The following is a 12,563-nucleotide window of genomic DNA, read 5'->3' as shown; positions in this document are numbered from 1 at the left end:
ATCAAAACCTGGCAACTGAAATTCAACTGGTAAAATTTTCCCCCCGTGATTTTTGGGGAGTGTCTCTGTAATACAAATAATGTCTATACACTCGTTTTCGATCACAGTTAATAGTTCATTTCTTTTGTTCAAAACGGAATCAGAGTTCGTGTAGAAACATTTCAAAACTTTTTGTGCACTTCCATCTTGATGTATGAATAAACTTTTTACCTTATTTACAGAACTAGATTTATATACATGATTTCCACTATTTAATTGTATGAAATATGGCGTTTAATAGCGATGGCAGCACCGGAGTGGATTAAGTTGTCTTTATTGCAGCAATGAACGTTGTAATTGAATATCTTTAGTGGAGTGTTGTCGTCTGTGATGGAGTGATCGTTGATTAGTATTATCTCTTGGTCTATGTGGTTGTGTATGTTTGCATGAGTGAATCTGTTGTTGTACCACTGGCGAACGTTGCGTTTTATTATCTTTATTGAGGGTTGGGGGATCATTGTGATGGGTGTTTGTGGAGTGTTTCGACTTTTTGGCGTTGGTTGTTTTCAGGGTTGTGTGTCTGTCCATGGCGAATAACGTGTCTTGAGGGACGATATAGATTGTTGGCTTTTTGAACTTTAATTTGTATCGTCTCAAATAGTTCACATCGTTTTGGAGGAGTTTAGGTTTTTCAGCGAGAGCTTCAGTCCAAATTCGTTCTTTCTCAGTTATTCAAGGTACCAGCTGTTGTGAGAGAAGGCAGGGATTGGGTCATGGTCTGTTGCTTCTAAATAGTCTATCAGCTATTGATTCATCTAGTCCTGGCATTGAAATGGGTAATTCTCCGTATTGTTCGCCAATAATTCTTTGTTTTCTAGGGTCGCGTTCTTCGTAATGGATTTCGGTTGAAAGGAGGAGAGGGACATTCTGAGGGATTTCGTCAACTGTCTGCCCTTCTGCTAAGTTTAGGGGGACCGTCTCACGTCGTCATCGTTAATAAATTCTGTTTGGAGGTTGAAGTTGGTGTCAGGAGTTTCGGTCTAATTTTGTTTCTAAAAAAGGTGAATATTTTGGCAGAGTCTCTGCCAGGAGAAGTCGCGCCAATGTGTAGTTGATCTCGCAGTTGGTATTCAATGATTTGGGTAGTATGCTGCCGCACCCCTCCTGTCGGGAGAGGTTGGCGATATGTGCTTCAAGTATTATTGCTGTCAGTTTTAATTGTGTCTTGTCAGTCAGCATCAGGCTGTTGAGGTATGTTTGGTTGTTGGATTGCTTGTTTTGCTATGTCTACGCATGTTAAATTTGTTTTGTTTGTGATCATTTCTTGTGATTGCAGTTTGTATTGTAGTTTTGTTAACGGTAGGTCCTTTTGCGGCTAGTATGCGGTGGTCATTGTGGCAGTTTAGACATTTCTTGTAGGTGATAGTGCATAGGCGGCTCATTCAGAGTTAGAGGGAGTGGTGGCTGTGTATTGGTGTGTAGAGTGGTCTTCTATTTCGAAGTATTTATAGCAGATGAGTAGGTGTGGTGAAGTGTACTTGCTCGCATTGTAATGGGGTGATTTTTGTATTGTATATGTAAATTTCATTTGTAAGTATGCGTTGAGCTATTGTGGTGTCTGTGGTAACTATTTAGATAAAGTGGGTGTATTGTTAGCTTTTAACGACGTCCTGTATGTGTAACAAAGTCTGTTTAATCGTAATTTCATGTTTTTTCGTCATCGGTGTTGTTTCTCACTTCTCGGTCGAGTTGTCGTGCGAAAAAGTTTCGTTTGGCTTAAAGGTCGGGAGGTATAATGGGAGTCGTGATCAGGACAATCGGCCCGTCGTGTAATGGAGGACCTTGTGCAATTATTTGAAGCTTTAAAACTGTCGGTGTTGTCTTGCAATGAGGTCTGGAGAAAATATGAGTCAGTTAAAGAGCCACGGTTGATGTGTTGTGTTCGTGGACCTGACTTTGCAAGCTTGTTGGTGGAGGACTATGTTTAGGGTGGAATGCTGCATTGTTCGCAAATTTTTTGTGTCTGACAGGGTATGCTTATGATGAACCGTAGTGAATTTTTAGACTTGCTGCAGTTCAGATTGTGAAGTTTTGGAGATTGAATGAAAAGATGCATCTTACGATGAGAGAAAGGAGGCAAGATCTGTACCTTGTGTAGATTTGTGAGAGATGTTGCTTTTCTGTCTGGCAGATACCAAGTAAGCATCGGCCCTCATGGTCGCTGCCTCCAAGGCCGATCCTTTACGCTACAACTACTGAACAGAATTCTTCGCTACGAACAAATTCTAACAATTATTCTATTGGTTAACAGTGACAGAAATATACGGTCTGCTTAATTGCGGCAACACATGTTGAACTGATGAAACGTCGTCTCTGATCTATCTACCATATCGTTTGCTCTCTCGTTGACCCTGTTTGTTCATTTTGAACTATCAAGTCGCGTTTTTGTGGGAGTTCTTCCCGCGCCTCCTCTGATGCCTTCAGTAACTATAAAGACCGATTGCTGGCAACGGTAGTCTCTTGTGTACTCACCATTCTTAGTTATTTCATTCACGAGATACAATCATTCAAGACACGTAATCAGAAGGAAATATTAAGTATATTCTATATCCTGAGGTTACCGGCTGACTTACCATAATCCTTCATAAAATTGGTATTGCGTTTGTGAAAAGTCACATTTTCTACCCACATTTCATATTTGGAGTTGGCCGATAATCTCTGCTAGAACTCACATCACGGATTCCAGTGGCAGCTCTGCTTTCTTGCTCGGCCGACGTCAGCGCCGCGACGATCTGAAAGAGAATCAATGGTTAATTCAGTTATACGATGACCTGGAATTAATCAGATATGCGTCAACGATGCGACGACCTGCAACATAATACGAGGCTACATCAGCGGAATGGCGATCTGCAGCACAATCAAGGTCTATGTCAACACAGCGACGACCTGCAAGACAAAGTCTATGTCAGCATTGCGACGACCTGCAACACAATCAAAGTTTTAGGTCGAATGGCCCGACTTGAATCAGCCGCGTCAACACGCTGGCCATTGATGAGAGAAATTGACAATGCGGCCAATTCGAACCAGCGTTCTAAACTCTCACTGATAATTTAGTCATAGTTATGTGCTCATCTTGGTTCCATTAATATCAAAAACCGAAGTCGCATCAAGTTGTACTGACCACGCGCGAAAGTTCATGCATGAGAAGAGATGAATGCGGGCATCGGATTAAGCTACGTAAAATTTCCAATAATAATCTCAGCTTTGGCGAACACTTAATCATTATATGTAATTTAGCGTACAACTTTATAAATCCTCCTGCATTCACCCGTCTTATCTATAATCCAATTATTAGAGTTAGAGACACACTTTCCAACCCAAAGCACTAGCAGGAAGAGGACGTAGCACTGATACGCTCATTAGCCGAACCAAGTTCTCACAAGGACAGAAAGTGCATCACGATTTGGACAAAGTCAGGCTCATTTCTCTAATAGATGGATATCAGAGACATATGGTTACAATTAGGTCCTAAGACATCTGCAGATGATGTATAGTGATTCAGAAATACCATTCTGTAGGGCACTGTAGAACAAAACAAGGCGGAACAGAGAAACGCATGATTTAAATCACAAATTCACTTGACAAGTGGCAAAATAATTGACTACTCCTTGTAATTCATTCTTTCTATTCTACCTTCCCTGGAAAATAGCTCCCAACAATACAATCATTTTAGAAGTGGACTCAACAACAATATAAATTTTAGAAGATGGTGCAGCACCCTAGATATTTCTAGAATAGGGCTCAGCAACAATTTTTGTTCAGGAAGAGAGTTGAGTTACACAAAAACCTTTTAGAACCGAGCTCAACAACAATTTGATAATTCTAGGTAAAGCTTATGAACAATAATATTTTATAGATTTTCTAGAAAAGGGTTCCATCAAAATATAGATCATTCTAGAAGAGGGCTCAGCAACATACGAGTATTCTAAAATATGGCCCCGCAACAACACGATCACTCTTGAAAACGGTTCCTCACCAATATTATCATTCTGGGAGAAGGCACCACCACAATATGATAATTCAGGAAGAGAGATTTCACAACAATATATGAATATAGAAGAGGGCGAAGCAACAATACATCAATTGTGAAGTGGATTTAACAACAATATATTATCCAAAAAATTCTTCGCTAAAATACGATGCTTTTAGAAGAGTGTTCCGCAACAATACGATCATTCATGACGAGGGCTCCACGACCTTTCGATCATTGTACATCATATGGAAAGGCTCCATAATAATACGATCATTCTAGAAGAGGGCTCTAAACTATACATGTATGATCATTCGCGAAGTGGGCTCTAAACAATACGATCATTCGTGAGGATGGCTCTAAACAATACGATACACTCGCGGTCGGTCTCTTGGCCTTTCTCGCGGCCAATCTTCAAATGGGAGCGCAGCCGTGCACCACCAATTTTGTGCACCAATAAGCCCTGAATCGAACGCCTTGGATCTCTCCGGACATCCACCAATCAGCCGTGAACAACTCGGCTTTGTCTTCCTCCGGCCTCGCATAGAACCTGCCGTGCACCACCAGGCCGCGGATCGAATCTGACTTCCGGGCATAGTTAAGTTACGTAATTTTACGTTCACCGCATCTGAGGTTAGGTTTCAGATAGCATAGTTCTGTTCCAACATTTATCGTCCTTCGACAAGTGGCCGTTCGACCGAGGGCTAGTTCGACCCACGGCCTAGATACGGACGGCTTGAAGTGTTGACGGCTACGTTCCGGAAGGCAGGAATCATGATGGTCCATTACATCCAGGGCAGTGGTGATCTTCGGCAGGCGACCCCTTCAAATTCAGTGACAAAAGAATATCCCCAAAACTAATTAACGCAGCTCAATGAAACTTGGTACACGCATTCACCAGGACCTAGCGGTGGTGTTTAGCTTGTGAAAGTTTTTTTCCATTTCACCTTCATTCGTGCAATTCCGGCCGACATTTGCTGTGACCTAGAAATTTCTTCAAAGCTACTGAACAGATTTGAATTAAACTTTGAATATACAAACATAACCTCCCAACGGTGATGTTTAGCTTGTGACAATTTTTTCGATTTTGTTTTGTTCACGAGCAATACGAATATACAGAGAAACCACCGGCATTTCTAGGCCAATTTTTAAATTTGCATTGACGTATAGCCGTAGGCTATGCAAGGTCGCCTAGGTGACCTCGGCTAGGATCATGGTAGCCGAGCCTCAGCGCCGAGGCACCGCAACAATACGAGTATTCCAAAAGAAGGCTCTAATTACAGTTAAGGACTTTGCTAGAGTAAATAATTTTGGAATAATATGAGCAACAACGGATCATTCGACTAGAGGTCTGTTCAATAATACGATTATTCTAAACGAGAGTTCCACAACTTTTCAATCATGCGAAAAGATTTTTCTAAACAAAAGAGGGTTCAACAGTCGTGTATTATCCTAAAAGGGTGCTCCCCAAGAAAATGCTCAATATTGGAGAGGACTCTACAATAATATGCTCAATCTAAAAGAGTGTTCGACAACAATTTGATCGTTCTAGAAGAGGTCTCCACAACAATACGATCATTCTAGTAGAGGGATATGAAAATCTGCAATCATATTAGATGAGAGCTCCTAAACAATACAGTCATTGTAGAAGAGCCCTCAACAATACGATCACTCTAAAAGACGTCTTTAAGACCGTATGGCATTCCTTTAAGGGCTCAACAAAAATAAATCATTCTAGAATTGGGCTTAGCAACATTGTCATTCTGGTAGAGCGCTCCAAGACAATATAGCATACAAGACGAGGGCTCAGTAATCATATATCATCCTAGAAGTTTGTTTCACTGCAATATAGTCTAGAGAATGGCTTCACAACAATACGATAAAACTATAAAATGGTTTATCAATAATTAGAGCATTCAAAACGAGGGATCCACAACATTACCTTCATTCTAGAAGAATACTTCAGAACATTTCATTCTAGAAAAAGGCTCGGCAACTTCATATTCTAGAAAGGTTTCCGCTACAATATGATCTTTCTTGAAGAAGTCTCCACATCATTCTTGAAGAGGCTAAAATAATAGATGATCATTCAGAGCCAATAGATGATCAGCATAAACAATGTTGACAATAAAACAATAGATGATCAACAATAGATTCTTCCAGAAGAGATCAATAGATCATCTAGATTCTAGAATAAACTTCTAGATGAGGGCTCTGCAACAATACGCTCATTCTAGAACAGGGCTCCATGAATATACGATTATTCTAGAGAAGGGTTCTACAACATTATAAGTAAGGAAGAGGCTTCAGGAAAAATACGATCATTACGCAAGAGAGTTCAGCAAAATTGAGATTATTTCGGAAGGTCCCAGAAGGATTACTAGAATTTGAAACAAGAACCAACACCAGGGGCCACGGCTATAAACTAAAACACAGCGTTGGAACACATCCATGCGACAACATTTCTTCTCGCTTCGAGTCACCGACATGAGGAACAGCCTCCATAATAGCATCGTTGATGCTCCGAGTATGAACATCTTCAAAAACAGACTAGACGAAGCTATGCAGGATCATATGTTCAGTCTTAAAATGCCTAGCAAATTACGGAGCAGGCAATAAGTCCAGCAGCTATCTCAATCAATCGTCAGTTATGGAAAGATCGGGTTCCAAAGGCCGGATCCCTTGTGAATCAAGTCACGAAAAGTTCAAGAATCGGCAAGGCAACAGGCCATGGGCCTATTTCTTCAATGCCGACACTTCTATTCTATTCTATAGTAGAAGACTCGGCAATAAAATGATTATTCCAGAAAGGATTCAGCAACAATACGATCATTCTATAAGAGAGCTCGGCAACAATACGATCATTCTAGAACAGGGCTTCGCAACAATATGATCAACATAAAAGAGGCTCCACAAAAATACCATTATTACAGAATAATGTTCTACAGCATTATATCAATCAAGAAGTGGGCTCCACAACAATAGATCACTCTAGAAAAGGACCCCGTAACAATTTAGGCTAATCGCTGTTAGCATGAACGAGACGAGCAGTCTCTTCCTCATTAATTGAAATATAAAATTACAAAATGATCGATGACTTCAACTGATGAGATGTGCACAACGCTGCTATACAAATGCACCAATAATATAATATGAGGAATATCGTGTATGCCAACGCTATAATTTGTTGTTCCATTGATAAAAGTAGGCTTCAGGCTTCATAAACTTCTTTAGCGGTGATGTGAGAATAAAGAAATTTGGGAAAGACTTTCAAATCAACTAAAATTTTCATTTCATGTCTTAAACCTGCCCCGCAACCCCCACCCGATGTCTTAAACCTGCCCCGCAACCCCCACCCGATGTCTTAAACCTGCCTCGCAACCCCAACCCGATGTCTTAAACCTGCCCCGCAACACCCACCCGATTTCGTAAGCCTGCCCCGCCACCCACCAGCCTGAGGAAGATCACCGCGCAGGCTTTGGACGCGACTTTCATGGCTACGGCGTTGCGGTCCGGGGGAGCGTGAGGTGTTGATGAAGAAGAAAAGGGCGAATCACGCGTCAACTTCAGCGTACACAATTTCCGTGGACAATGTCCTGCGGGAAAGAAGGGGATAACATTCAATTCGATAGAATACCGTATCATCGATTAGGTCACACTGTGTCCAATACATTAGAAATCTCTTCGCACAGAGAACAATATTTTATGCATATGAACATTTCAACTCAAGAACACAGAACTTAAATCACGACCATTCATTTTAAACTGCACTTAATGCACCATAACTCCGCATAGCAAGTCATTTAAAGCAAAGAATAACTACCATTCAGCATTTGATACAAGAGCAAACCCCCGCTCGTCGAGCCCAGTATCCAGTGCAAGGGAATACCGGCAGGGGAATAAGGAATAAGTTTCTTTTGTTTTTTAAGCAGGTTGTTTCAACTCAGAAAATTCATATATATTATTCGATAGTTAAATAAATTATTTATATATATACATATTTGGCTAACATGTCATGTATTAGAGTTTAGGGAATTTCGCTTCATTGACTTAGGCTTCAATCACCCTTGATCCGTGATCTTATGTATTACTTTTATCTCTGACGAAATAATAATTGCAGTCGGTAGACAAAATCAGGAGATAATTCATCAATCCCTGTTTAAAATTCTGTACACGATTTTGATTGCAACTTTTCTTCTATTTTCTAAACTGAATTGTAAGATTACGGTTCGATTCAGAATCAACCACGGTCCAAAGATCGTTTTTATTGATAATTATTGGACGTCGACGTCGTCACTTATGAATTGCATTAAACGTAACAGCAACTTCGTCCCCTCTTATTAAATACCTCAAAATACAAGTCACAAATGCCTGAGATCTCATCCCACTTGGGCACGCGTGGACAGTGGGGTCTCAACTACACTGCGTAATATATTGATGACCATTAATTTAATATGCGTGCAGGGCAAGCGTACATGAATAGAAATGCGTACGAATATCTCTAGCCCGCGTTATATTCGAGCTTCATGCATATACTTCGTATCTACTGCAAACTACGTGAAAAAATGTATGTTACAAACATTTCATTACTTTACGCTTGATTCCTCGAAACATAAAAATTTCATCTAAAATCATTGATCGCCACTTTAATTATTTATGTTAATCACGATAAATTTAGACACGCAGATAACAAATTCACTTGGGAGCTTTCCTTCTATCAATTAGGAAATGCCCCACATAAATCTTCCTTCTCCTACTCCTCCTATACAGTAAATATCCTCTGAAACCAAACATGCAGAGCCCGGTTACTACTATTTCGCCTTCAAATTTAACTTAAGTTGACTAAACAGCTGATTTTTAGCGGTAAATCTAAATCCATTGATTATAAAAGCGCTAATACTGCCAACCTAAATAATCATTTATATTCACTCATTCTAAATTATATTTTATAGATAATTGTGCAGGTGCTGTTACTGTAAACTTTAGTTATTCCGATATTTTCAGATGTCATTCATATACGCTGCAGAAGAAAATCCTAGTGAGGTAAACACTGGAGTAATGTTTCTCACCTATTCACTGCAGCGTGTCAGCTCTGCACTCAACTGCACTGTCGATAAAACTGATCAGACCTCGAATGTCGGTAAGAACCCTGAGGGCTGGCAAGTGGTGGGTGGTACAGACTGTTAAACAGGTGCGCTGCAAGTCGACGTATATTAACATTTATTATGTTAGTTTACGTAGACTTCGATTCTTTAATGTTACTAGAATGAGGAGACGTTCTTACTTATTCCGAGTAAAAACTAGAAAAGAAATTATTTACAGGTGCGTATTAACAGTACGATGCCCTTGTAATGAAACTTTCACGTGACTTAATCAAAATATGATCTTGTTATGTGTTATTCTATTTATTCTTTCTTTCTTCTTTTCTTTATTCTTTGTTATTCTATTTATTATTCTTTCTATTTTATTGATCGGTGATAACGGCGAGCACGATGAACGCTTTTTCTGCTAAGAGATGGTGAAAATGGAAAAACTCATTATTAGTGAAAATATATTTTTAAAATTGGTACATTCATAAGTTCCATCTTACAAACAACGCACAAAGATCCTAGTGCCACGTGTAACTCTGTTCATGTGCTGCAAATGGCGATATTCGGCACCTATTCTCCACAATAATGCTAACACTTGCTTCATGAGAAATCTAGTCAATACAGAGAAACAAATGAGCTCTTTGTATGTATCGGAAAAATAAAAAGGAAACATTTCGTTTTTCTCTACACCTGCGCGTCGTGCTCAGGTTGAGGCTCCTCCCACTTCTCGTTTTTGAGAGCAACGAGCGCAGCCACGCTCGTGCACAGTATCTGTTCCGTCTGACTCTATAACATTTTTTAATATTATGAATAAAAATAATCGATTAGATACAATATTGAATGATTATTCGTAAATCTTTCGAGAGATATTACCAATCCGCTACCAACGTTCGATGGCAGAGTCCGTTTCTAATTAGTGACACCTCGACTTGTATAGAAATATATTTACTTTTTGTATTCTAATCTTATTATATTCTAATTTGTGTCACTTCGACTAAAATCGAAGCAAATGTTACTAAACAAGCTTGGTCTCAACTAGCAGCAGAGCCGAATTTTATCCTGAATTTAGTTTGATTGATAAGGTAGGCAGATCGAAGAACGTTGATATTGAAAAAATATAGATATATCGTTCGTAATAAGAGTGAAGCAAATTTATGTATTGAACACTGGCAGTTTAAATAGTAACCCAGTATTGCTCGAGACTTATTCCACCTGAACTTTGATAATACTTATATTACATCAGCTTTCATCGCATTAATCTTTATTATAATTATTATTTTCATATAAGCTTCAGATTAAAATATTTTATTTCAAGTAAGATATTAATTTTCGCATGTAACCCTGTTGCCGTGTAGAGGAAGTACACAAAAAGCTTTAAAATGTTTCGCAACAAACTCAAAATTTTTTCTTAAAGAAAGAAGTGAGCTGTTTGTTACCTGTGAAAGCAAAAGAGCGTATAGAAATTATTTGTAACAATGCGATGTACGGAAGTCTGAAAACGACCGCCAGACTTAGTCATTTTGCAATCCAGAAACGACAAGCAATTGTAGGATTCGAATTCCATAGTGAATTTTATTGAAAGATGTTTGAGGTTTAGATAATCAAAGAAATGGCCCGCATGAGAGGTGACCTTGAAGATCAGAAAGGCATCATAAATATATCTACATATTATAAAAAAATCAATGGGACAATCGGCCAACCAAGAAACCTCATGAAAGCACATGAAAATGTTAGCGAGTGTGAAAATGTTAGCCATTCCTAAACCATTAACTTGTTTATAAAGTTTACCAGCGAAAATGAAAAAAGAGTTCATGACTGATAATTCCGGAATCTTTTTGAAAAGACTGCGGTTAAGACCGATCACCAGATCATTTGCATCCTTAAACAAGGAGTTGAGGCAGATTTCAATAGTTTCTGTAAGAGGAATATTAGTGAACAAATTTTCCACATCGAACGAAGCCATAGTCAGGTGCTGAACATCGGTAAAATCTTTCAAACGGTCGACGAAAGAATACGTATTATCAACAGTAAACTAGTTAGTAGTTAGACAATTCAAAATGGGAACTAAAAATTTAGCTATGTTAAAGCTAGGAGTGTTATACACAGCAAAAATAGGTCGGAATTGAAATTTCGAAGCGAAATCAGGCTTATGAATTTTAGGAAGGCCGTACAATATGCCAGGACACTAACCAGGAACGTGCAGGTTAGAAAAAGCTTCAGAGGCAAAGGCGGAGGAATCTTTAAGTTTACGAATGAAGTTATTAATTTGATCCTCAATTTTCAAAAAGGTTTTAGAGATAGGGCTAGTGATTTCCACGAATTTCGAAGGATCGGAGATGAGAGCAAGCATACTGCTGGTGTATCGGTTACGGTCAACCAGAACCACACCGCGACCTTTATCAGGCTTGCATATAAGCAGATCCTTATTCTTGGCTAGGTCCCTCAAAAGACGGAAGTCACGAGGTTGAAAAACTGACGAGATAATTTGGTACGATTTGAAACCGTAGAAGTGACGATACGCACGCTAAACGTATCGTCGCGTTTGACCGAAACTTTCAGGATGACCACTAGCCAAACTCACCACAAAAACTCGCTAATCCCTGTGATCCTGGGAAAGTTTTCAACTTCAGTTTTTACAATATTGAACCTCGTACTATAAGTTCTTGCTTGCGTTTGGTCTTCCTGTTTTCAAACTAGACTATTAAATTTTTCTAGCATTTGAACGTCTTGCTATGGACATGAAAAATGTGGCCACTTCTAACCGCCCAGAATTTCTTGGTCATCTTCAAAGCTTAGCGTATCGTCACTTCTACGGTTTCAAATCGTACCAAATTATCTCGTCAGTTTTTCAACCTCGTGACTTCCGTCTTTTGAGGGACCTAGCCAAGGATAAGGATCTGCTTATATGCAGAGCTGGGCAACGCTACTTTGAAATGTAGCGGCGCTACCGCTATCGCTACATGCTCTAAATGTAGCGGGCGCTACCGCTACCGCTACACCCACTAGATTGTAACGGGCGCTACCGCTACAGTAAAATGTAGCGCGCTACAATGGCCAAAATTATTGGAAATCTCTAAATATTTATTGTTCTGCTATTGTTAAAAATGCGAAAAAAATGGGAAGAACGCGAAAAAAACGATGAGGAAAATAAAAAATTAGGGCTCTACAGTCGCTAGATATTGTTGTTACAAATCGAATGATATGTGTCTCGACATTGTAGCATGTGATTTGTAAAAGTTATAAACTTTTTAGAGTACCCCCTTATATGCCGTTTTCTATTTTTTCCACGTTTTCTTTCATTTTTTTTGTAAATTTACATGAACAAAAAGGTCTTACCAAGTGTACCAAGTTTCAAAACGATCCTCCTGTAAACAAAAAAGTTTTGTTGGAGGGTAGCCGGTCCCCTTAAGTAAAATCTAAAGGCTTTGTCTATAAATGTAGCGGTAGCGCTGTAGCGGCAAAAC

General features: G+C 39.3%; 1 protein-coding gene across 2 annotated transcripts in view; it reads right to left on the bottom strand.

Annotated features, from left to right (window-relative positions):
- Positions 1-9,129, bottom strand: part of LOC108680696 — a 46,462-nt gene extending 37,333 nt beyond the window's left edge. For both annotated transcript variants that reach the window (XM_047881940.1, XM_018169582.2), the window contains exons 1-3: positions 9,079-9,129; positions 7,460-7,605; positions 2,712-2,771 (exon numbers count right to left, since the gene is read on the bottom strand). In XM_047881940.1, the coding sequence (XP_047737896.1) occupies positions 2,712-2,771; positions 7,460-7,504 (105 nt within the window). In that variant the 5' untranslated portion in view covers positions 7,505-7,605; positions 9,079-9,129. The remainder of the gene's footprint in view (positions 1-2,711; positions 2,772-7,459; positions 7,606-9,078) is intronic.
- Between the last annotated feature and the right edge of the window lie 3,434 nt (positions 9,130-12,563).

The sequence above is a fragment of the Hyalella azteca genome, unplaced genomic scaffold (assembly GCF_000764305.2).
Source record: "Hyalella azteca isolate HAZT.00-mixed unplaced genomic scaffold, Hazt_2.0.2 contig9179, whole genome shotgun sequence".
NCBI lineage: Eukaryota > Metazoa > Arthropoda > Malacostraca > Amphipoda > Hyalellidae > Hyalella > Hyalella azteca.
Note: the sequence above shows the minus strand (reverse complement) of the source record. Positions and strands in the feature narration are given on the sequence as shown.